Genomic DNA, 22,875 nt, shown 5'->3' on the forward strand with positions numbered 1-22,875 from the left:
GGCCAGGCCCGGCCCCCCCCCCCCCCCCCGCCCCCGATGGTTAGAGCCATCGTTGTGAGTTGGTGCTGCAGATGGCTGCCTCGGTTTCTGTACCGGAAACAAATTCCTTGTGTGTGCAACATACTTGGCCAAATAAAGGTGATTATTCTTGTCGTCTTGGGTGTGTAGCACAGCACACATAATACAAATACCTGTTTGTTTTAATCTTGCCAGCTGCTTCGTGTCCTTCAGGAGGCTGTTTTCACTATAGTACACACTACAGCATATAGCAGCTTGGAGGCAACCAGTCCTTGGACAGGTATGGTGTCCTGAGTTCCTCCTCCTCACTGTAACCAGCATCAAGGCATCTTCTCTGGACACCATTTTCCTCCTGTGCGTGGATTCCACACATATAGTAGATGATAGGACACCACAGGAAGGACTGCTAAACCACAAATGTCACCACAGTGACGTCAGCCAGTGATGAAGATCCCTGTCTGGCCTTTTGTTTGTGTGGACAAGCACTTCCTTTCTCAGCCCTGTAAATCAGAATGCCGGGTAAAGTAATATGATTGTTTTCAGCATCTCAAAAGTATATGCTGCATGATGATTCATCACCTGCCTCTGTGCACATAACATTTTCTCTTTTATCCTCATCCTGATGGAAAAGGATGTGTCTGTGGTGACACATTGTATGTGAATTGTTTGATCCAGGATGCCCTGCTCAGGACTTCATCTCCTCTACCCTGCTCAAATGCCTGCCCAGGCTTGGGAGCAGGAGCAAGATTACTGAAGGTGCCCAGGAACCGATACAGGTGAGTGCTGTCTTGACAACTTGTTAATAATAGCCCTCTAAGGAGTCATGGAAATATCTACCAGACGACCATGGCATCCATTTAGACACCCTGGCCTTTGTGGCTTAAGAAGAACAATATTGGTCTTTGTCTTGCTTAGTTTGATAATCACTCTCCCCATATTATTCTGGGCACGAGCTCAGATATCAAACAATATGGTGAACATGACAACTATCTCAACAGTCTCCAGGCTTTTGATTCGCAACCCACGTACCGTGGCCTCTCGCAATGAAGACTAAAAATAAAAATCACCCTAACAGTTAGTATTGCTGGCAGTATTTGCAAATTGATTGTGTGAGTTTCCTTTCCACCTGTGTCATTTCTTGAAATGGGAAAACTGGAATGCTGCCACACAACAGCTCTAAAAGTTGACAATGGAGCATCTGCTATGTTGGTTTCAAATAATGCAAATTGAACACAGTACTAGCAAAATAATATCGTGGTACATAAATCACAGTTTCTGTTTTAGTTGAACACTTTATAACTGGAAAAATGTAGCTAAGCCTTAAAAGTGGTACAATTCCTTACAAAATAAAGAAAAAACCTAATTAAATGCTGTAAACTTTTGTTTCAGTGCAGTCAAAGTAACTGCACAAAATGCAGCAACAGAGAAGCTGTGGCTTTAAAGTCTTTAACACAGAGGAACTATAAAGCCTGGATGTGTTTACAGATTATCTTGAATGAAGCCAAACAGTCTGCCTGGCAAATGCAGCCATTCTGCTCGCTGCTTTCATCTACAGGAAGAGACACAACTGCTGTCTGTCAGCGGAAGCAGAATATTAATCATCGTTACTAGAGCTAAAACAGCAGAGCATAGCACAATGTAAGCGGTATAAACTAAACAATCTGGTTCACTGTTATTTGTACAGTCTGCTGCTGAGTCCTCATGCTTATATACTGGCCACACTGTTCATGTGCTTAGATGTACCATGTGGATTCCATCTGCATTCTAATCAACCCCTGATCTTAACCAAGTCTAAACTGAAAACGTGGCTGTTTCCTGTACCTGGTTGATCGGTGTTGCATTCTGGGAAACCTATATAACTTATTAGTGAGCTGTAACTGCTCGCTGATGCTTTGTTTTATTTATTATTCTTTTGATTTTATGTAGTTTAATGTTTTATCTTCATTTTGTCCTAACTGATTTTATTCTAGTTTTAATGCTGCTAATGATTGTCTTTGCCTATAAAGCACTTTGAATGGCCTCCATCTATAAAATATGCTATACAAATTAAAGCTGAGGCATGGTGGAGCACTGGTTACCCATGCTTTTGTAATGGTAAATGGCCTTATATTTGTATAGCTCAAAGCACTTTCACACTATTTGGCCATTCACCCATTTGCACTTCCAAGCACTTACACATTCACGAACCAGTGTCATCACCGGGAGCAACTCAGGGTTCAGTGTTTTGCTCAAGGACACTTCAACACATGGACTGGACAGGCTGGGGCTCAAACCATTTGGAGACTACCCACTCTACCTCCTGAGGAGTTTCCCCATTTTTTTTTACACTCAATTACATGTCAGAGTAAAGTTCACAACCTGAAAACCTGTTGTGTAATGAGGCTGTCATACTGTATGTAATTACTTTGCTACGTGTTGCATCCCACAACAATCTCATTAGGCAATAATACAAAAGGATTCAAGTAGCTTGGCAGTGACTTATGGTTTGATTTGAAAACCTCTCTGTATTATCACCGCTGCTCCCTTTGTCTACACATAAATTCCACAGCTGAAAGGCAAAGACATACTCAAGCTTCTAGTCAGTGTTCTTTTTAGACAACTTGAAGCTCAGTAAAAATGAAATTACAGCATTTATTCACAAAAGAACTCTGCACACAGTGAACATTTCAAACCAGAGAGAAGTAAGACTGTTAACTTAAAACAGGGTTATCTAAGAAGCCACAATGAAATTGACAGAGTACCATGTCCTTACTTTGATGTTTGACTGTTGAATGGGATATTGAAAACACACTTAAAAAACTTTCTAAGTACTTTCTCCATATAAAGCACACTCTGTTGGAGTCAGATTCATCATCTGCTTCGGTGTCCCGTGGCACACCTTCACACCCTCCAGTCCACCGGCTCGACCACCCTTTGTCATAGGGTTCTGTTTTCCTGCAGGCACAGTGCCAGCTCTAGGGCTTTTCATTTTCATCCAGTTTTCCTAACACACAGGTTTATTTTATTATTATTATTATTTGTATCTGTGCTTGTTTGGTAATTTCCTGGCACCAAACAAAACTCGTTTGAGCTGATGTGGTAGGCTCGGCCTGTAGGCTGGGTTTAAGCTGATTAGGCAGTGCAGTGCAAGCTCATTTTGGAGAGAAACTGCATGTAAAGCTGAAAAAATCTTCTGAACATTGGACTAGAAACATTTACTCACAGATTCCAAGTTTAACAGTAAACTCATTAATCATTCATGAACCCAGCTGTCCTCAGGATGAGTCTTCAGCTCCATCGGATCATTCAGGAGGATAAGATGGGAGGGTAGAGAAAAAATAAACAACAGTTCAAACTCTCAAAATGCAGAGTAAACCTTTTACTACTGCCTCATGCACAATGCAGCATGTAAGTTAAGAAATCGACAAATCAGCTGTAACTAAACTATGACTGGACAATCGGCATTCAGGGGAAGGGTTTACTGACTGGTCAACTGATATAACACATTTTTACAAATGAAATGTCCTTGCTAAATGAGATATTTACAAAATAAAGAGTTGTGGTATATTTTGACAAAGCAACTAACCATGTGACATTTCTGGTTGTATTTGTGATGATCTCTTATCATCCCCTTCTGACTTCCCCTGCAGTTGTTTCAGCCAAAGGATGGCGATACCGGGCAACATGGGAGAGGAAGGGATGGATTTGGAGGGATCAGCCACAACAGTCCTCATAAACATCAGCCTATATGGCACGACCAATAGCACCGCCAATGGAACCAACATTACCTTTTTTCCCTACTATCAGCACTCTGTGTATGTGGCAGCCAGCTATATCGTGGCCTATTTCTTCATCTTCCTGCTTTGTATGGTGGGAAATATCCTGGTATGTCTGATCGTACTGGAAAACCGTCGCATGCGCACTGTCACTAACCTCTTCATCTTCAATTTGGCTATCAGTGATCTACTGGTGGGCATCTTCTGCATCCCTACAACACTAGTGGACAACCTCATCACAGGTATATACCCTCTCACCTCTCTTGTATCTCCTTACTGTGACCAGTGTGTTGCAGACAAAAACAGATCAATTTAGCATGATCATAAAGTCTCACAGTTAGCTAATAGGTACTAACCAAATTTTGAAAGTTGCCCATCCTATGTAGCAAAACTAGTCCAGCCCGCTACTCTCTGTTCACTGTACTGTTTACTGTACTTAACTAAAGAGAGTCACTGACTCCAGTCCTCAGGATATTAGTATTAAGTGTCCTTTGCTGAAATAGTAGCAGCTGGACAATCCATCATTTTCATTAAGTGGACAGTTTGTCTTTGTGACTGTCTCAGCTGGTGCCAGCCATGCCATTCATTCAATGACTGGTGCCTGGCCTATGGAGTACATACAAGGTCTCACACAAAGCTAAAAGGTAACATCTTTACTGTACCTTCTCTGTTGCTGCCATTGCCCTGATTTGTTGTGAAGTATTTTAGGAGGTCCACATCAACTGCAGCGTAAAGTGTGCAGGCTGTGTAGCTACACTGTAACTGTAACAAATAATTTACATTGGTGTGACACGTGTCTCCCTGCCTCACCCCACAGATAACAGCACAATCACACCAACTCCTGTCATTCACATAAAGTACTCACACACATACGTCCTGTGTTTCCACCTTTTTCTATATTCAGCACTGAAGCACATCATGGCTTGTCACCCAGTTACAAGAGTCACTCAGTTAGCCCCCTGGCTGACAATTAGGTCATCAGTCTTTCCTGACTTCTTTGTTTTTCCATCTGGTGATCCCATACATCTGCTTTACCTCCCTACCATCCATGCACACATTATACCCATGCATTATCAAACTATTGATATTGTTTCCTGTTTTTGTTGTCATCCTGTTGGTTCCTCAGTTTTCCTCCTCAGAGGCCTACTTCCATCGTCCTCCCCCTCCTCCGGCTGCTAACGCCCAGCTGCACCCATCTCTGTCCCAGCTGCAATCCATTATCTGGTATCACTCACCATTTATAAACTGACCATCTGCCACGTGTCTGTTTGTCAGATTGTTTTCATCTTTGCCCCACCTTGCCCCGTGCATTCTGCCCAGAGTCTGAGCCTGTTGTGGGTTTGCTGTGTTACCTGCCTGTATTCTTACCTATTCCCTGTGTTTGTGAGTTCTAGCCTTGTGCTTACCTGTTTTTTTGAGAGACCTAAAGAGGAGCTCTGTTCTGAAGAATTACCAGTTTTCTGAGAAACCTGTGGAAAGGAATTCTGTTTTGAAACTCGCCTGCTTTTTTAGAGAAACCTCTGAAAAAAAATTAAGCTTGGAAACTTGCCTTTTATCACTGTTGACTACTGCACATACAGCTCCCATGTAGTATATATTGTCTTATTATATTCTTATATATTATTACTATATCTCTTCATTTGCTGCTTAAAGTGCCTTAGATTTTGTGTTACTTATTCATCTACTTTATGTTTCATTTGCATTGTGTGGCATTCATGTAGACGGCAAAGTAAGAAATTCATTGCACAGGGAAACACATTTCCTAACTGTACATATGACAAAAAACACTTTGAATTTGACTTGACTGAGAAACCTGTGAAGAGAAGTTAGTTTGAAACTTACCTGTTTTCTGAGAGAAATACCATGACACTTACCTGCCCCTTTGTGCTTTCCCATGAAGTGCCTTGGCTCTTGTACCTGATTGGTTTTCTTCATATGCATGTGCTGTGATGTCCTGTGTTGGTTTTTATGATAGAATTGCACTGACATGTTAAAAAATGACACCCGGTAACTAATAATCTGGAGAAACGCAAATGCAAACAATGAGACCAGTGACATCCGGTTTGACGGTGGAGGGAGATTTGGCAGCATGGGGAAGAGGACTGATGGAGAGAAATAGATCAGGAGAAATTTACCCACTGAGGAACAAACAGAATGTGAGGAAGATCGTCCTCATTGAACTGCTGCCTAAGCTTCATAAGACGTAAAAGGAAACATGCAGGACCGATTTTCTTCAATGAAGAACAAAAAGAAATAATGATACAAAGTACAAAACTACATTTATATTTGCTGAATGTTTTCTCCAAATAAGATTTTTGGAAATACAACCACAAACCATGGTGAAAACCAAGTAAAAAGTAAAGTCATGGTATCTAAAAAGATAATAGCAATAGATGTCAGTCACTTAACTATGCTCAATAAAAGACAAACTAAAATCTATTAAATATTTTAGGGTTTCTGTTCCATATCTCAGTGCTGTCAATTACATCCACAGCAGTTGTAATAGTCTCACTTAGAAATTATGGAAAATGTTTTTGTTTGTGTTACACTCAGCCTTAATGAGTGCAGTGATGCTATCAGTCATGTAATCATACTGATTATAGAGTTAATAGTTGTGTACCCCTTGTCTCCAAGAAACAGCTTCCTCTTCATTAGAGACCAAATTAAGAACGTGAGAGAATGTGTGAGCAGAAGAGCAGTGTCTGCACTAAATGCTTTACAAACCATTTTGTGTATATGATAGTTGAAAAGGAGAGAACCAGAGATAATTAAAATGAAATGTGTTTATAGAGGTCTGAGCACTGCAGAAATACATTTAAATTCATTAACACATAATTAAATGAGATCGGGTTTTTTCTTTATTTGTCTGTGAAGTTGTCAGAGAGTTGCCTACTGGATTTTTTAACTAGCTGCTTATTAAAGCACAGCATCTCTTCTATTTCTACAGGTTTTAAAACGAAGAAGGTGATTGTTGTTATGGTTGGGAGGCATCTTCAATGAAACAGAGCAATAGATTTGTTGTAATTAGTAAAAATGATTTAGTTATTTCTAATGGGCTTGGCTGAACAGTGGCAGAATGTGCTAGTGGCATCCTATGGTTTTTTTTTAGACTGATCTACCCCCAATATTCCTAATATTCTGACCCTCTCATATATTAAGCAGGGGAGGACAAAAAATATAGAGATATCTGAATATAATGTAGTTCAGTACAACACCACCTTTAACTATGACCTCAGTACTAAACATAGCACTGAATTTATACATTTATGACATTTGACAAAAAGGAAAATGAAAAATATTAAGTTGGCAAAGGAATGTTAATGCTTAGCTGGTGAACATTAGTGGCCCATTTCATAGCCGTTTATCAGTTGTTATCAGGCCCACGGTCATCTTGCTCTCATGGCTACAGTAATAAAGTATATAGTACTGTAGGCACAAAATGATCATAGGTTTAAGAAAATATTATGTTTGGGGCTTAAATGACTACTTATTAAAATAGCATTTACCTGGGGACATCATTCATAAATACAAAATACACTATTTTTATGCAGATGACGCCCAGCTGTACATACCCATAACAGCGAGTTACACCAGTGATCTAAGTAACTTTATACTGTAAACTGCTTCAGTGAGATTAGGTATCACATGTCTGGCAATTTCTTCCAGCGTAATGAAACTAAGTCTTAATCATCCTGCCGCACTATATTCAGTCCATCCATAACAACCTATGCAGTCCATCAGCATATGTCAAACCTGTTGCCAAAATCTAGGAGTGACCCTGACCTTAGTTTTGAGCCACAGCGGCAAGCAGTGAGGTTTATTTACAGTGAAGGTAGTGACATATATACAGGAGGAGTAATGAGGTAGATGACGGATGTCGATCAGCAGCAGCAGAAAAACAGTCAGTGGTATGGTGGATGATGATGTACCGGGCTGTGGACACAGAGGTCACTCCTGGGCTGGTCGAGGTGGAGGTGATGATGGCTGTAGACAGAAGAGCAGGGATAAACTGGGTAAGGGAGACTGTGCATCGACCTGGGAGGCGGTGGCTGGTGGTGTAGATTAAATCCAGGGGGGTCCAGAGGAGAGGTCCGAAGAGGAAGAAGACACTAGAGACGGCAGGGCAGGATAACGACTAGGGTGCTAACAAGGACTAGAGAGAACAAAGACAATCTTAGCATAAACTTGATAAAACAAAACAACCACTGGCCTGAAGACAGAGAAAGAACTGGCAGGGGAGTGACTGGTGAACAGTGTACAAGTATGGAGGAGACTAATGAGGTGCAGCTGGTGAGTAATCAGGGAAGCGGGGCAGGTGTGTTGAATAGTGTAATCAATGCAAGGGCTAGGCTAGTGTGAGGAAGAAGAAGAGAGGAAGGTGGAGCTGGGCAAACCTGACACTGCTCAGTTGATCATTCACCATCACATCCACTAATCTGATCAAAAGCCCCTACTTAGCTACCCCTCTGAATGAATTATGATCCATGTCTTATCAACTAAAGTAGTGAAACGTGATCGAGATGAATTTATGTGTGACAATGCAGATACAGTAATTCTACAGTTTCATCAGGTGGGCACCTGCCAAAAAGTTTAAATATAATCTTCATTGTAATCTTAAGAAACATTTTTGCTCTCCAGGTACACACAGCAGGTCAGGGCAATCAGCAGAGCAGTCGTTGTGCTCAAAATGCACATTGTGGGCAGAGTCTCTAGAGCACTGAGTTACTATAGCAACACTAAAACAATGCACATACTATCTCGCTCATCCCAGTTTAGTTTAGTTTGCTTTTAGTTTATTTGGCCCAAAGCAAACAGAACAAAATCTAATTATCATAGTACATACACCTTATTGAGAAAAAAGGTGTAGGCAGATGCTATTGTTTATTTTACCTAGTCTTACAACAGTACTCAAACATCACAACTTACATATTTTAAATATGATGAGTCAAAAAAGAATGAAAGAAAAAGGATAACACAAACTATATACAACATATTCTCACAAATTTACATTCACATTAAAATTCTGTTTTCTTTCTTTTATCAATCTTTTAATTTTACTAAATGTGTCACACCTCTTCAGATCATCACAAAGTTTATTCCACAGCTTTCTTCCAGCAACTGAAAGACATCTGTTATTAACTTTTTGTTTTTAAACATACTGCTCTCATATTTTATTTTCTCATCTTGAACATCCTTTGGATATTTCTTTTTATTAAATGTTGACAGTCTTATACATGATCTGTAATATTCTAAATTATCTATTGGTTGGTGTTCAGTAATATACCTTACAGTATTTATTGTTTTTATAGCTTTCTTTTATAAAATAAATTTAGAGTTGTATGTTTGGTTAAACCTAACAAAGGTGGTTTTACCTCCAAGATACGGCACAAGTCTGAGCAAAATGTGGTAAGTGTAATGCGTTCTGTATTAACTGGGGAAGATGGCCATAAGAAGTAAAACAGTTCTGCTCATCATCATTTTCAAAACATCTGCAGTGTTCCAGTAGAGAACATAAAGCCAGTGTTGGCTGCCTGCAGGGTGCCTGTAAGGAATCGGTCTCAAACAGATGAGCAGCAACAGCTGTGAAGAGCTTAACAGCCAGGATGTTAACCAGCAGAACTAATCTGAACAAAGAAGCACACAGTTTAGTTGCTGTAGTGTCTCATTTTACTGACCTTTGACCTTTTTAGCTCGAGGCCTGTGTATGCAGTATGCCTAATTAATTGCTACATTAATATGTAATGTCTTAAACTGTTTTAATCATATTCATTATATGAAATACAACCTGGTTAATTATATCCCTTTATGATTCAAACAGTACCCAAATTACTGGTCATCTGAACAAGATTAGTTTTGACACCGCCATATTAAACAGTGTCATTTCTTTTTTGAGCTGCAGGTATGCTGTATGGCACTGGTAATTATGGCTGTCTTGACCAGCTTTTATTTTAATTCTATTTTGTTTTTTCTTTAAACAATATTGTTGTCATCTTTGTCACACACAACTCTGCTTGGAACTGTTAGCAAGAAAACAATACATTATCACCACACCTGAGGCACTGTATGTAGAATTATGCTTTTAGCAGAATGAAGTTGACTGACTATGCTTATATTCATTAGGATATCCTGAGCAGACATGTGGCTGTGAGGAAGGAGACGTGTTTTTCTTGCAGCCTATTGTGTTGTATCTAATTCAGTCATGCTGTGTATTTCTTAATGCAGGTCTGACTCAATTGGCCCTATTTTGAGGATCCACAGCGTCTGATCAAGATGTATTAGCGCAAATGATGTTTGGGTGTGTCCATGTTCATTTCAGTAATTTGACAGTGAGGAAAAGCAGTTCAAGCACCAGTGCAAGCAGTAAAAGGGTTGTACTTGATTTCCTCATTAAACCAGAGGTGTGTAACCTCACATCCTCTTTAAGAGAAATATGAGTTTGAACGTTTGGCGGATTGCTAGCATATTAGCGGACTTGCCAGGTTGGACGTCACTAAGATTTTCCACTTATGAGACGGATCTGCTCATGCGCAAAGTAAAGGCACATCAAATTGAATATTTGACATCCATATTTATTATAAATACATATATATTGATGTGCACAACACCCAGTGGACACAAGGTCATCTTTTTATTTAAGTCTTGCATGTGCTGCACGTCCCACGATATAAAATACACAGTGCATGAGCATTGTGTATTTTCTGATGAATATTTGTCCAATAAAGCTGCAGCCTGTTAAAAAGTGCTATCAGACACTGAAGAATGATGCTGTAGACTGAGCAGACATTCACTGGCATTGACATTATACAGACTCTCACTTGTTGGTTACTACAGAAGCAGATTCAACAGAATGACACAGTGGAGTGACTTCACTAACAGCACAGTGTTATGGTTGCTCACAGAAGTGAGTAGATAAACTGGACTCAGGAGTCAGCACTCTCGGTTCAAGGTAAGGGATTTATTAGAATCGCTGCTGGTGAGGCAGGATAGTTCAGACTTTCGGGGTTGGCAAGAAGCAGTGAGTGAGAACTTGTCCGTTCACAGGAGGCGTAGAGCAGGCGATGAGTAGCAGCGATGAGAGGAGAAGGATGTGGCAGGTTGCAGTCTCACGTCTTAACAGCAGGACGGGTAAGAGCAGTGTGGTGTAGCTTGGAAGTGGTGGTCTGAGGCAGCAGGTTCTGATAACAGGGAGGACAGGACAGAATGAGTGAAGCCAAAGGATGACAATCTGACTGATCTGAGAGTTGAGGAGCAGTATGCCGGTCCTGGGAGACAAGGAGGATGTAACAGGTGAATAGAGGAGACTCAGAGACGGGTGGTCAGAGATCTTTGTAGACGCAGAATGGGTTCCAGTAATAGGAGCCAAAGTGTTGTGGCATAAGTCTGCAATGAACTGGCACTGTAGAAGCCTCAGCCCAGCCCTTAAGTAAGGTGTATGCCAAGCCCAAGACAGATTACCTGCGAAAAGGAGAGGAAGAGAGGGACAGGTGGAACAGAGCAAGCCTGACACACAGGTCAGCACTTTGATGAATGATTTCAAGCTTGCCCAAAGCGTCTACTGTACCATCACAGTGGTGGACCAAATACAGTGGCAAGAGAATGTACGGGAACCCTCTGGAATGACCTGGTTTTCTGCATTAATATGAATGAAATGGGTGGCATTTGGTGCAAAAGTTTGAGTTTGATCAGTGTTGTAGTTACTGTATGTGTATAGTGCTTTGTTTTGCAGGGTGTGTGAAGTGTTTTGCATTTTGGGTGTATGATTCTACGAACTGTGTTAAGTATTTTGAGACAATGGGTCCTGTTGCCAAAACTGTTAACAAGTGAAAGAAAAAAAAACTATTATACACGACTGGTATTTCAGGTTTTCTTTTCATGGCTGTTCATAGTGGAAATATGAAGGTACTGTATTATTTGGTAGGTGATGTTTGCCTGTTGTGCTGTGGTTTTTCATCATCTTGAGGTCAGTGTTCATTGATTTGAAATTTTCTCACTGAGCTGCTACAATCCCATCAGGCTCCTTTCAAGCAATTTCCCGTTCCTTATTGAACATGAATGGGAGAGAAGGTACTCACCTTGTCAGGTGTCTTTGCAGCCTCCATTTCTGTTGTGACAGGGAAGATGAAACAGTAATCATGTGGAAAAGAAAAGGTGGTGTGAGGTTTCATGTCCTAACCCACTAAACACAGAGACGTGCCAAGGACATCTAATTGAGTTCTGTGTCAGACAGTGAAAAAATGGCTAGAATTAAAGCTATTGGAGAATATTTTGGATGTTTTCTCAGCACAATTTGAACATCCATCAGATGTCTTCACAAGGATTACAATGAAAGTTCATGTGATGTCTTTTTTGAGCATCCTCTGTATGCTCACTTTGGACATTCATTTGGTATGTTCACCACATTTTACCACACTTCTGCAACATGGTATAGTGTTACACAATGTGGTGGAAGGACCTCTTACCTTATTAGCTCTAAGGTAGTTACTCCTTGCTCAAAAGTGAGACAGCATTAGCTGATCAGCACACATTTGCAAAATAGCTAGCATTTATGTCTGAGGAAAAGTAATTTAGCATATTAGGTAATGTGACACAAGTATTCCCAGCAAATGTCATGACTGAGATGTGAAGACTCAGTCTAGTATCTGGACATTTGCTGTCTATCAGTATTAGACATTCAAAACAGATTCAAAACATTGGCATATGTTTTGGATGTCTAATGAGCTTCAATGAAGGTCCCCAAAAGACATGTAGATACAAAACCTATGCTGGACATCAGTGGACATTCAAAACAGGTCCAAATCAGGTAGCAATGTTTTGAGTTATTGTTGGATGTCTGATGACCTCCAAAAATATGTCCCAAATAGACATCAAGATACCACTCACATCTTGTCTAGAGGTACACATACATACCGTACTTATTTTGGAAATCTTGAACAGACATCCAAATCTGTAATGCATGTTCATAGATGTCAAAAATTGCCCTAGATAGACATTCTGTCTTGTCTTGTATGTCAACAGATGTCCAAAATAAGACCAGACCAGATGTCCTAACCCTAACCCTTAGCGCTACTGCGTACACCCACAGACAGACACAGACACAGACACAGGTAGCCTCTGCCAGATGTCAAAACACTCAGCTTGTATGAGATGTCCAAAGATCTCCAAAATGAGTCATATGCAGATATCAGGTTTTGAACCTCTATCACATGTATCACAAACATACAAAAAATACCAACCAACGTGATATAGTTACCACATGCATGCCTCTCTAATATCGGGTGTTTGCTGGGAACTATCACGTCTCACATTGTTTTTCTTTGCAATTTCATAACAAAAAAAAGATAAAATGGCATACCTTCAAATGCTGAACATTAGAGAGGGTAACAAGTGTGCAGACAAAATAGATTCATTGAAGTATCAGTGGGCAGATCCTGTTCTAAACCAAGAATATCTACAGACTGCTTGAAGCTTCTTCCTACCACACTATATTCCCTCTGTACTAAATTATGCATGAGTCAACTTTAATTTGTACAGTTTCTCAAGAGTGTGACAATAATTACCTGCAAAACCACTTTGTAGCTTGTGTACTACTGGTGTTGTCATGTTTTTCAACAGGTTGGCCCTTTTCCAACACTGTATGCAAGATGAGCGGCTTTGTGCAGGGTGTGTCTGTGTCTGCATCCGTCTTCACCCTGGTGGCCATCGCTGTCGAAAGGTTAGTGTATGTTGTGGTTTGTTATCTAATATCAGTCAGACTTGGTGCTAAGACTATGACACAGCCAAAACTGTTTTCCAGTTTTCAGGTTTGCTTTTTTTATCATGTGCATTTCACATGTGCAGTAGGCACATGTAACCTAACACTGACCCCATTGTGGAGCTAATGTGCATGGACAGTGGGCTGCAAACCCAGAAAGCAGATAACATTTTTGGCATATGAACAGGCAAGCAATTTTCATTCATGTGACCTAATGCAATCTTTGAGCCTGGGATCCAACTCCTATAATACATCCATGCTAGCAGCACAGTAGCTACTGTAGCTCTTATAATACAACCAGGTGTCCACCATGTTCTTCATTATATTTTAGCATGTGACCATGCTAACATTAGCTAATTAGCAATAATCACAAAGCCAAGGCTGATGGAAATGTCATTAGTTTTGCATCAGTACAATTTTGTATTCCTTCCAATAATTGATGAGACATTTCTCCAAAACCATTACCTCATGGTAGTGCTATGGTAGTCATAAGATCATCAAATTAAGTAGGATTCATCTTCAGGAGGCTATGAATGTGAATGTGCTGCTAATATGATGTTGACCTGATTTGGTCCCATACACTTTCATTTTTATCTGTTAATATTTTTATATTGACTTGTACAATTTTTGTGTTATTTATGTAAATAATGTGTCTTTTAAGCCGAGAGCTGCCGGAAGAAATTTTGTTGTGCTATGCATAATGACAATAAAGAATCTTGACTCTTGACTTGAGAAATGTTCAGATCAGTGCATCTACTAGTTCAGGGGTTTTCAACCAGTGGTCCGCGGCCACCTGGTGGTCAGTGAAGGCATTGCATATTGTCCCTGCCCAAGCATTCTGTAATGTCGCTCCAATGAATGAATCTTTTGTTTAATTAAAATTTTAAACACATTTCCATGTATTCTATGCAAATATATAACATTTAGAAAAAGCCGAGGTGACTTTCGGGATTAAAGTGCCCATCTGGTATAGCTAGCCCACAGCAATAGTCCTTGGGTTACTTCTTTGTCAGAATGGAGCTCCCTAGTCACACTTAGTTGAAAACCCCTGCACTAGTTGATATAGTTCAGTCCAATACTGAGCCCCACTGCTAACGTGGCTTAAATATACCAAAAATTTGTGATTACATCTTATATAAAATATTTGCTTATTTTACTTTAAACATTTGGATCTTTTCATTTGAAATTTTATATCACGACTATACTGTAGGTTCTGTTAATTTGAGATGGGAATCTATCATGAACTAAATGGCTTAATGAAAAAATAATTGAAAGATTAATATGTAATACATATCCTTAGCGAACTCTCTAGTTATATTCCATTTCTTTTCTTTATTTGTTTATTCTTGATGTGCATGTCTAGCCAACTTCTTAGTGGCAATGTTCTTCTTACCTACAACAGGTTTCGCTGTATAGTGTACCCTCTACAACCCAGGCCTACCATACTTGTTGCTAAGGCAGCCATCATGTTAATCTGGGTGCTAGCAGTGGTGATCATGTGCCCTGCTGCAGTGGCGCTAACTGTGGAAAAAGTTCCTTTTCACTACATGGTTTACAACAATGATTTCAACCACACATTCCCTTTGTACACCTGCTATGAAAACTTTGCTAACCCTCAGATGAGAAAGGTGTACACAGCAGTTCTGTTTGCTCACATCTACCTCGTGCCCCTCATCGTTATCACCGTGATGTATGGAAGCATCGGAGTGAAACTGTGTTCCTTCGTTGTCACAAACAGAGAGCCACAGCTGGCCAATGCTACAGTCCAGGTGGAAGACAGAAGGGGTGGTCAGGTGGTATCACAGAAAAAGATCAAGGTGATAAAAATGCTCATCCTGGTGGCTTTGCTTTTCATGCTGTCATGGTTGCCACTCTGGACACTCATGATGCTGACAGACTATGGTGGCTTGGACAGGGACCAGTTGGACCTTCTGACCAGCTACATCTTCCCGTTTGCCCACTGGCTGGCTTTCTCCAACTCTAGCATCAACCCCATCATCTATGGCTACTACAATGAGAACTTTAAGAGGGGCTTCCAGGCAGTGTGCAAGTCCAGGCCCTTCTGTTGCTTTGTGCAGTGCCAGCTGTGGACTAGGATGGCCAGGTGGTGCAGGAAAGAAAGGTTTGTGCAAGCACCAAATGGAGGTAGTGACTTCAGAGATGCCACTAGCAGTCATAACCACTTTGCACTGAGGCCGAGAAATCGAGTTCATAATGAGAGACAAGCTGACTGACATGGTGAAGGTGAATAGGAGTACAAGGGTGAGGGGTGTGGTGGTCTACTCTGAGAGAAGTCCTTCAGATCAAGGAGTAGAAATAGTAGCTGTACTTCACAAAAGCAGTAATGTTGAAGAGTCACAGAGGGTCACTGGCAGTTTTGTTGTATCAGGCATGGGATATTTGAGACATACTGCTGCCCAAAAATGATCCATTAAAGCCATAATACAGTATGTTGCATTGTAGTCCCAAGAAAGAAGCAACTATTATACTTATCAGATGTTACAAGTCTGTTGTGATGGCTAGACATTACAGCTGTAGTTTTAGGCAGTGCCTCACCTTTAACAAACACTTAAATTTGCTAACACCCATGCTTATCCAATCAGGTACAGTACAGATGACACAATGGAGCTGCCACCATGTGCACGCACCTTGTGGTTATTATAGTCATTATTATAGACACTTTAGTTTAATCATTAGATCAGTTTCACACATTAATCAAGGGGCTTCAGTTACCATTATCACACTTGGCAAACCTCAAACCTCCAACACGCATGATCAAGGTAATGTCTGTTGTTAATGTCTCCTCTTCCTGTCAGCAAAGCTGCTGGCCGAGTACGTACAGTACATCTACTGTATGTGCTCAGTGTGTGAAGCCACCGAGAAGAGCGACTAATCCAAAGGAACCCTTTTTAAAGGGAAAGCCTTTGTGAAATTTAAAATATATCATAAAGATTGTGAGCCTTCACATTTGATGTCCAGTATTCATCAGGGTATAAGGACAGACATTACTATAAAAGGACCTACTTCAAGTTCCTTGAGTGTTGTTCATGTCACTGTATTTTAAGATAATTAAAACCGCTAAAAACAATGTTTTTGGACAGAAGGAATGTTGTTGAGGTAGAACCTATCAGACACCACATTTAGCTGCTTGTCATCAGTGGTTTGTTTAAAGGTCACTGGTGTGTGCTTTGCTACTGCTGTCTGTAGGATCTTGAAGGTCTCTGGGAGATTTTTTTTATGCTTTCTTGCAGGATGCAACATATTGTATGTTGTTGTAAAGTATGTTCATGCTGTTACACTGAGTTACTTCAGTAAGGACTGGCAACAAATGTAGAACCCATACTAAGTAAAAATACAAAAATTCATTTTTTTAAGTTTATCTAGTTACTTTGTGATTAACTTTGCTTTAAACCCACTTGTATCATGACAATACAATCATATTACAATCAATTGAAACATTTTTTGTTCTTGCCAGCTGCTAACATTCAATGAAATGGACACTTGAACTCCCTGGAAAAGCTAAAACACTGTAAGACATCTAGCAGTCACAGTGCCTTCCTACAAAAAGAAAAACTGTACAGTGCCAGTTGCAAATGTATAAAAGTCATTAATGATTCACACAAAAGCTATTGGTCAACTACCTCAACTTCTGTGAGTGTACACAATAATTAACCTCCACCTGGATACGTTTGGATTAATCAAAGTACTATACAGTATTATCATGACACCTTTAAAACATTCAAGTGGAAGAATGTAAAAAAAAAAAAGAAATACTGAACTTGTTGCAGTCAGTAATTTTTGCTGTTTCTAAACAAAGAGAGCATAATTTATTTGCATGGGTTTAGAAGTTATGCTTAACCACACTAACTAATCATTAATCTTAGCATCTGATTTCAAAATGGAGCCTGTATCATAAAATGAGCTGAAGGCTGTAGATGCCTGAAAAGAATCAGCTTCTCTAATATGTTATCCTTGTTTTCTAGCTGTTCCAAAGAGCCACACTAGATACCAGAATGCAAAGCTGAGATTGAAAGAACAAGGAGACAGCACAAAGTCTCTCCTGGAACATCATGTGGCACTTTGTAGTCCACATAAAAAGTGACAGATGTAGTTGTGTAAAGTATGAAAAAAAGTGAACTCAGAGTAAAGTTCAAACCCTGCTCACACATCCAAAGGGAGTCTTGGATCATATGCTACACAGCCTCAATGAGCCTTACACTGCTGATCCTGAACAAACACTTTCACTGTTGCTCTGGCAACTGCTGGTTTTCCAGCCCATCTAAGATTGTCTTCACATGACAGAAGCTGGAGCTGTTATAATTACAAGCCAATCTCATATAACATCAGCAAATCAGCAGCAGGATATTTATTACCAGATAAGAGGAAACAGTTGATACTGGGAAAGAGGTTATGGAGATGGGGAAGTTGATATTCACAGAGTTAGAATGAACAGAACAAAAAGAACTAAAAATATTACAACTAATATTTAAATACGAAAAGTACGACAAGCCACATGTACAGTGAAACACATGGATAATTGTTTTTATCTTTTGATGAACAAACTAGCAATACATTAAACATGTTAAATGTAAGGCTGTTTAAGTGGGTTGCGCTGTGAATGTAATGAGGGAATTAAATTGTAAATACACTCAAGGTCAAGGTCAAGTGTTAATTGTAATATGCACAGTGAGGAAACATGTTTCCCTGTACAATGAAATTCTTACTTTTCCATCCACACAGTATAAGTGAAATATAAGGCAGATACAGTACGTAGGTAACACAAAATGTAAATCTCAAAAATCTGTAAAACAGCCGATGAAAGAAGCATAATGAAAGTACAACAGCCAATGAACAAAGCATAATGAAGAATACAACAAGAACACAATATAATGAAGAGAGAATGTATGCTACATGTGAGCTGTGTGATGATGATGATACTCAACCAATCAATAACAGAAGGTCTGTGTAAATAACATGCACAAACAAATCATTAATTATAAATGTGGTTAGAAACCTTGCTTCTATTCTAAACCCAAAGTGGCCAATTAAATCGTGGTAACTGACTGCCTGAAAACTACTAATCTCATTGTGTGACACCAGCCCAGCGCTGTACTTTCCCAGCCTCCCATGAACTACGCACAAAGCTCTATGCAGTTGGTTTTGTTTCCCCAAAACCCAACAGGATTTTGGTGCAACATTTGCAAGCAGAGGCAGCTTCAAACTCATAAGTAATGACACAGATTTGGAATCATATTTGCCAGACAGGTTAACAACTTATGATGTAGCTAATGTTAGCTATTTCTGATACTTTTTATACAAATAGTGAGTGGTAATCTTATGGTACCTTGTCATGGTAGCTAACAGCCCGTTTAAAGCACATTAAATAAACTATAAAGCATGTCAAGCAAACATAGTTTTTACTGTTAGCTCCAGAGCAAATGTACTTTGTTACGATTAGTTGAAGGTTTTCCCATAATTTTGAAATATTTACAAACATCATTCTTTTTCAGGTTTTGTAGCTATTGATTTTTACAAATGAAGTAAAAATTAATATTTCATGAGTAGCACTACTCAGCTTGTGAAAGCTTGCTTTCTAAAATTAAAAAAAAAATTACTCATCAAGGTAATCTTTGCATGGGCGTGAGACTTGATTAGAACATTTTAACAAAAGGTCTGCGTTACAAGCTGAAAGGCCTGGTGTTTGAAAGAAGTTTTTAGGAGGCAGGCTAGGTTTATTAAGTTGCATTATGGGAAGTGTAGGATCCTACAATTACGGAACTAAAGCCAAACTATGGTTCGGTCCAAAATCAGGAGATCTCAGTCTCAACTGTTTCAGTTTGGACCTTTTCTTTTATAAATTCTCCAAAATAAAATACAGAAAGAAAAAAAGAAAAAGGTAACATTTTAGCATAAAAGCAAACTCTTTAATCAATTTGTCCAACTAACTCCCTAACTGAACCACCTGCATAATAATAATAAAAAAAAAATAGCAAGTAGATTTTGGTAACAATTACCCCGGAAATATGAGGAACTCAGTAATTATGCTGACTCACTGGTTTGCTCTCTCAGTACATAGTGTACTTTACTAAAGTAGTACTGTACGGTACTAAATTTTCAAAAAGCATTGTGGAGGAGCACACTGATTGCACACAGCTGACATTAAAATGTTCTAAAGAGTCATTTCTTTTCAATTTAACAAATTTATACAATTATGTTTCAATTACACCGTAATTTTTAACTTATTTTTTAAGTAAGAAGACAAACTCTTATCCAAGAGTAAATGACTTCTTCCTCTAAAATCATTTTCTGTATCAAGATATTTTCTTATATAAATTAGAGGTGTTTTGTTTATAACTGATGTAAAAAAAACAATAACAAATCTCAAAATCTTCTGTCACAGATGAATAAGAACAGGAATTTGATGTGTCACATGATGAACACCATTTTATCAGTAAATAACATGCAGTGTTTGCATCCGTAGTGTCTGTGGTGCACTATAGAAAAAGAGACACTTTTATTTCATACACTGATCAGCCACAACATTAAATCCACCTGATGGTGTAATCCTGGGCACCTCTAGATTAGCTTTGCACCTGTCATATCTCCAAATAGTCTCTAATTATTTCAGAAAAATGTAACTTGAGAGCCTCCTCCTGAAAACAAGAGGATAGTTTGTGAATCCTAGCATGATCCTAAGCACAGGCACTGAGGGGGGCACCAAATGAAACCCAGTTTTGAAAAGCAGAAACATAAAGTATCTTGACAGGGGAACACTTTTCGACACAACACTGGCCAGGAAGCCAGGACAATGCATAAACAAAAAACACTGACATTACCTCAAATAGAGATGCATAGAAATACTAGAACATACGTTCGCCTCATTTTTTGAACTTTAGGTCACATTTAAGATGATAATTCACTGTTGTAACATTGTAGATAAGTCAGAAAACAAGGAAAAGCATGCCATGGGCTCTTTAATGTTGTGGTGGACAGGGGCAGCATGGGAAAAATTGACATGTTTGACATGTCAGAACACAATGCATCACAGCTGGCTGCATAGCCACAGATCATCCAGGTTCCCATCCTGAGCCTATCCACCACAACATTAAAACCACCAGGTGGATTTGATGTTGTGGATGATTGGTGTACAATCTAAATACAAATTTACGTATCAAAAATATATGTATATCAAAAAAATATATGTGCCCTGTGTTGATTTATCTACAACAGGCAAAACCAAACAACTGGATATGATAAAAATATTTACACGTATGTATGTTAAAAAAGTATTCTTTCAGATCCTTGTGTTTTGGTGTAATCAGTATTGCTAAGGAGTCACTGATGTATTTTAACTTGAATGTGTTTCTGGGTTGTGCCCTTGTGAACACGTGCAGCAATGTTGTTATTGTAATTTACCAGGGACTTGATGAGTTGTGTTGCTGTACACCGCTAGTTTATATTTTTGCCTTGTAAGGTAACGTAGCTTGTTGTTTACATAACCATTCTCATGTATTTACATTTGTGTTGTTAATTAGAAGCATGCTAGCTCAGGTGTCATGGACAAAGTATGCTTGTTACAGAGTGGGAGGAAATGTTTGTTGTTATTACCGTTGAATTCATTTGAATTTATTGCTGGTGTCAATATAAAGTGCTAAACATGAATGCTTTTCATGAAATGATTTAGTGCTGCCTGAGGACAACTCAGAAGAACCAAAACAGATGTTGTAGACTAGGCTTACTGTATGTTTGTGGCTTGCAGTGTAAGACCTTGACCTACTGTGTGTTGTTCTTCATGCTGTGTCACTGGCTGTTGTTCTGTTTCTATTTACTTCTGATATTTTAAGCCAATCTTTGAGTATTTTAGAACAGTAGATTCCAGGTTAAAATTTAATATGGTTGTTTACATTCCTGTGTAATCTATAGCATCCTAGTTGCCTGTAGGGTGAATCAGTTTTTAGGTGATTCATCCTACGCTGTACCTTGCACAAAATATGTGTATTTACCATGGATGGATTACTGGATGGGTTTACTGCACACAGGCCCAAGGGCCTGAAGAGTCAGAGGACCTTTTGTAAAAAGTGATATATTTCTAGTTTGAAAGTCATAGAGCTTAAAAAAAGACAATGAAAAGACAGGACACTGCGTCTTATAGACAAAATAATTCAAAGAGAAGAAATGCAACTTTGTAACATGAAATGACTTGAAGGAGATGAAAGATGACCAGTAAGACCACACAAACAAAACAACTGCTAAATGACAGGATGGCCTCAATATCGGGGTCTTATGTAGAAGTGATGGGGGGCCTTTCGCCTGTCTGTGTCCAGGGGCCCACTGTCTCATAATCTGTCCATGGTGCTTGTTTGTCACGTGTAACAGACTGATATGGTAACATTGCTGCATACACTGCTGCATTTGGATGTGGGTGCAGCTGAGGAGATGAAGCTACGCTAGCTTGCCACAGCAGTATTTCATGTTTGTGATGATGTCAGATCTTTTGCAGCATTTTACAATATGTGTTCATGTTTAATGTGCCTATTATTTGTGCTTTGTATGCCTGTTTTCCTTTTGTCATGTGGTGGTTACCAAATAAATGATTCAAACAAAGACCACTCAGAGTGTACTACTGTACACACTGAAGCAGTTCAGGCAACTTATTCTGCTATCTTAGGTGCCTTGGTAGTAACTTGCATGCCTTAGAAGCCTTGTGTTTAACAACAAGTGCTCAAACCTATGTCTCATGTGGTTGTTGGTCCCTTCCCTCTCATACTACACATAGAAGCCTCACCTGATATAGGGCTCCTACTTTGGCAGGTGGAACTGCAAGAACACCAACATTAACAAAACATACAGTATGTCACACTGGCAACCTTTACAGACTTTATTCACCATGTAAACAGCCATAAATGTAATGGCAATCATACCAGTGCTGTGTCAAAATCTGTTTCCTCTTCAAGATCTTGATTTGATTTGATTTGATTTGATTTATTCTTTCAAACATGTAAAGATAGTCAATATGTCAACACACGTAATTCCACACATATCCACAAATGCATTATCAATTTGCTTATACCTAGTACATGCTTGAACGGAGTAGGAAGAAGTTAGACTTATCTAGTCCTACCCCATAACATCATCTTACCATCATTGGTTTGCAAGCAGTATTACTACATGGATAATTTTGTTCTACACCACGCTAGTGATATACTAAAAAATATTACAGACTGTTAACATTCTTACATAATTACATACTTTGATAATTATCTTCTACATCACACAAGTAGAAATATTACATAGTGTTAACATTCTTACACCACACCCACAATGTTACACCTGATTAATCGTTAAACCTGT

The 22,875-nt window shown here is 39.2% G+C and overlaps 1 protein-coding gene across 1 annotated transcript in view; it reads left to right on the forward strand.

Moving 5' to 3' along the window:
• Window positions 1–16,496, forward strand: part of npffr1l2 (neuropeptide FF receptor 1 like 2) — a 26,340-nt gene extending 9,844 nt beyond the window's left edge. Inside the window, 5 exon segments of the mRNA XM_020590565.1 lie at window positions 3,648–4,015; window positions 13,386–13,485; window positions 14,927–15,743; window positions 15,745–15,887; window positions 15,889–16,496. Of these exon segments, the coding sequence (XP_020446221.1) occupies window positions 3,664–4,015; window positions 13,386–13,485; window positions 14,927–15,743; window positions 15,745–15,887; window positions 15,889–15,928 (1,452 nt within the window). The 5' untranslated portion in view covers window positions 3,648–3,663 and the 3' untranslated portion in view covers window positions 15,929–16,496.
• The last annotated feature ends 6,379 nt before the right edge of the window (window positions 16,497–22,875 follow it).

The sequence above is a fragment of the Monopterus albus genome, unplaced genomic scaffold (genome assembly GCF_001952655.1).
Source record: "Monopterus albus unplaced genomic scaffold, M_albus_1.0 scaffold12.1, whole genome shotgun sequence".
Classification (NCBI taxonomy): domain Eukaryota; kingdom Metazoa; phylum Chordata; class Actinopteri; order Synbranchiformes; family Synbranchidae; genus Monopterus; species Monopterus albus.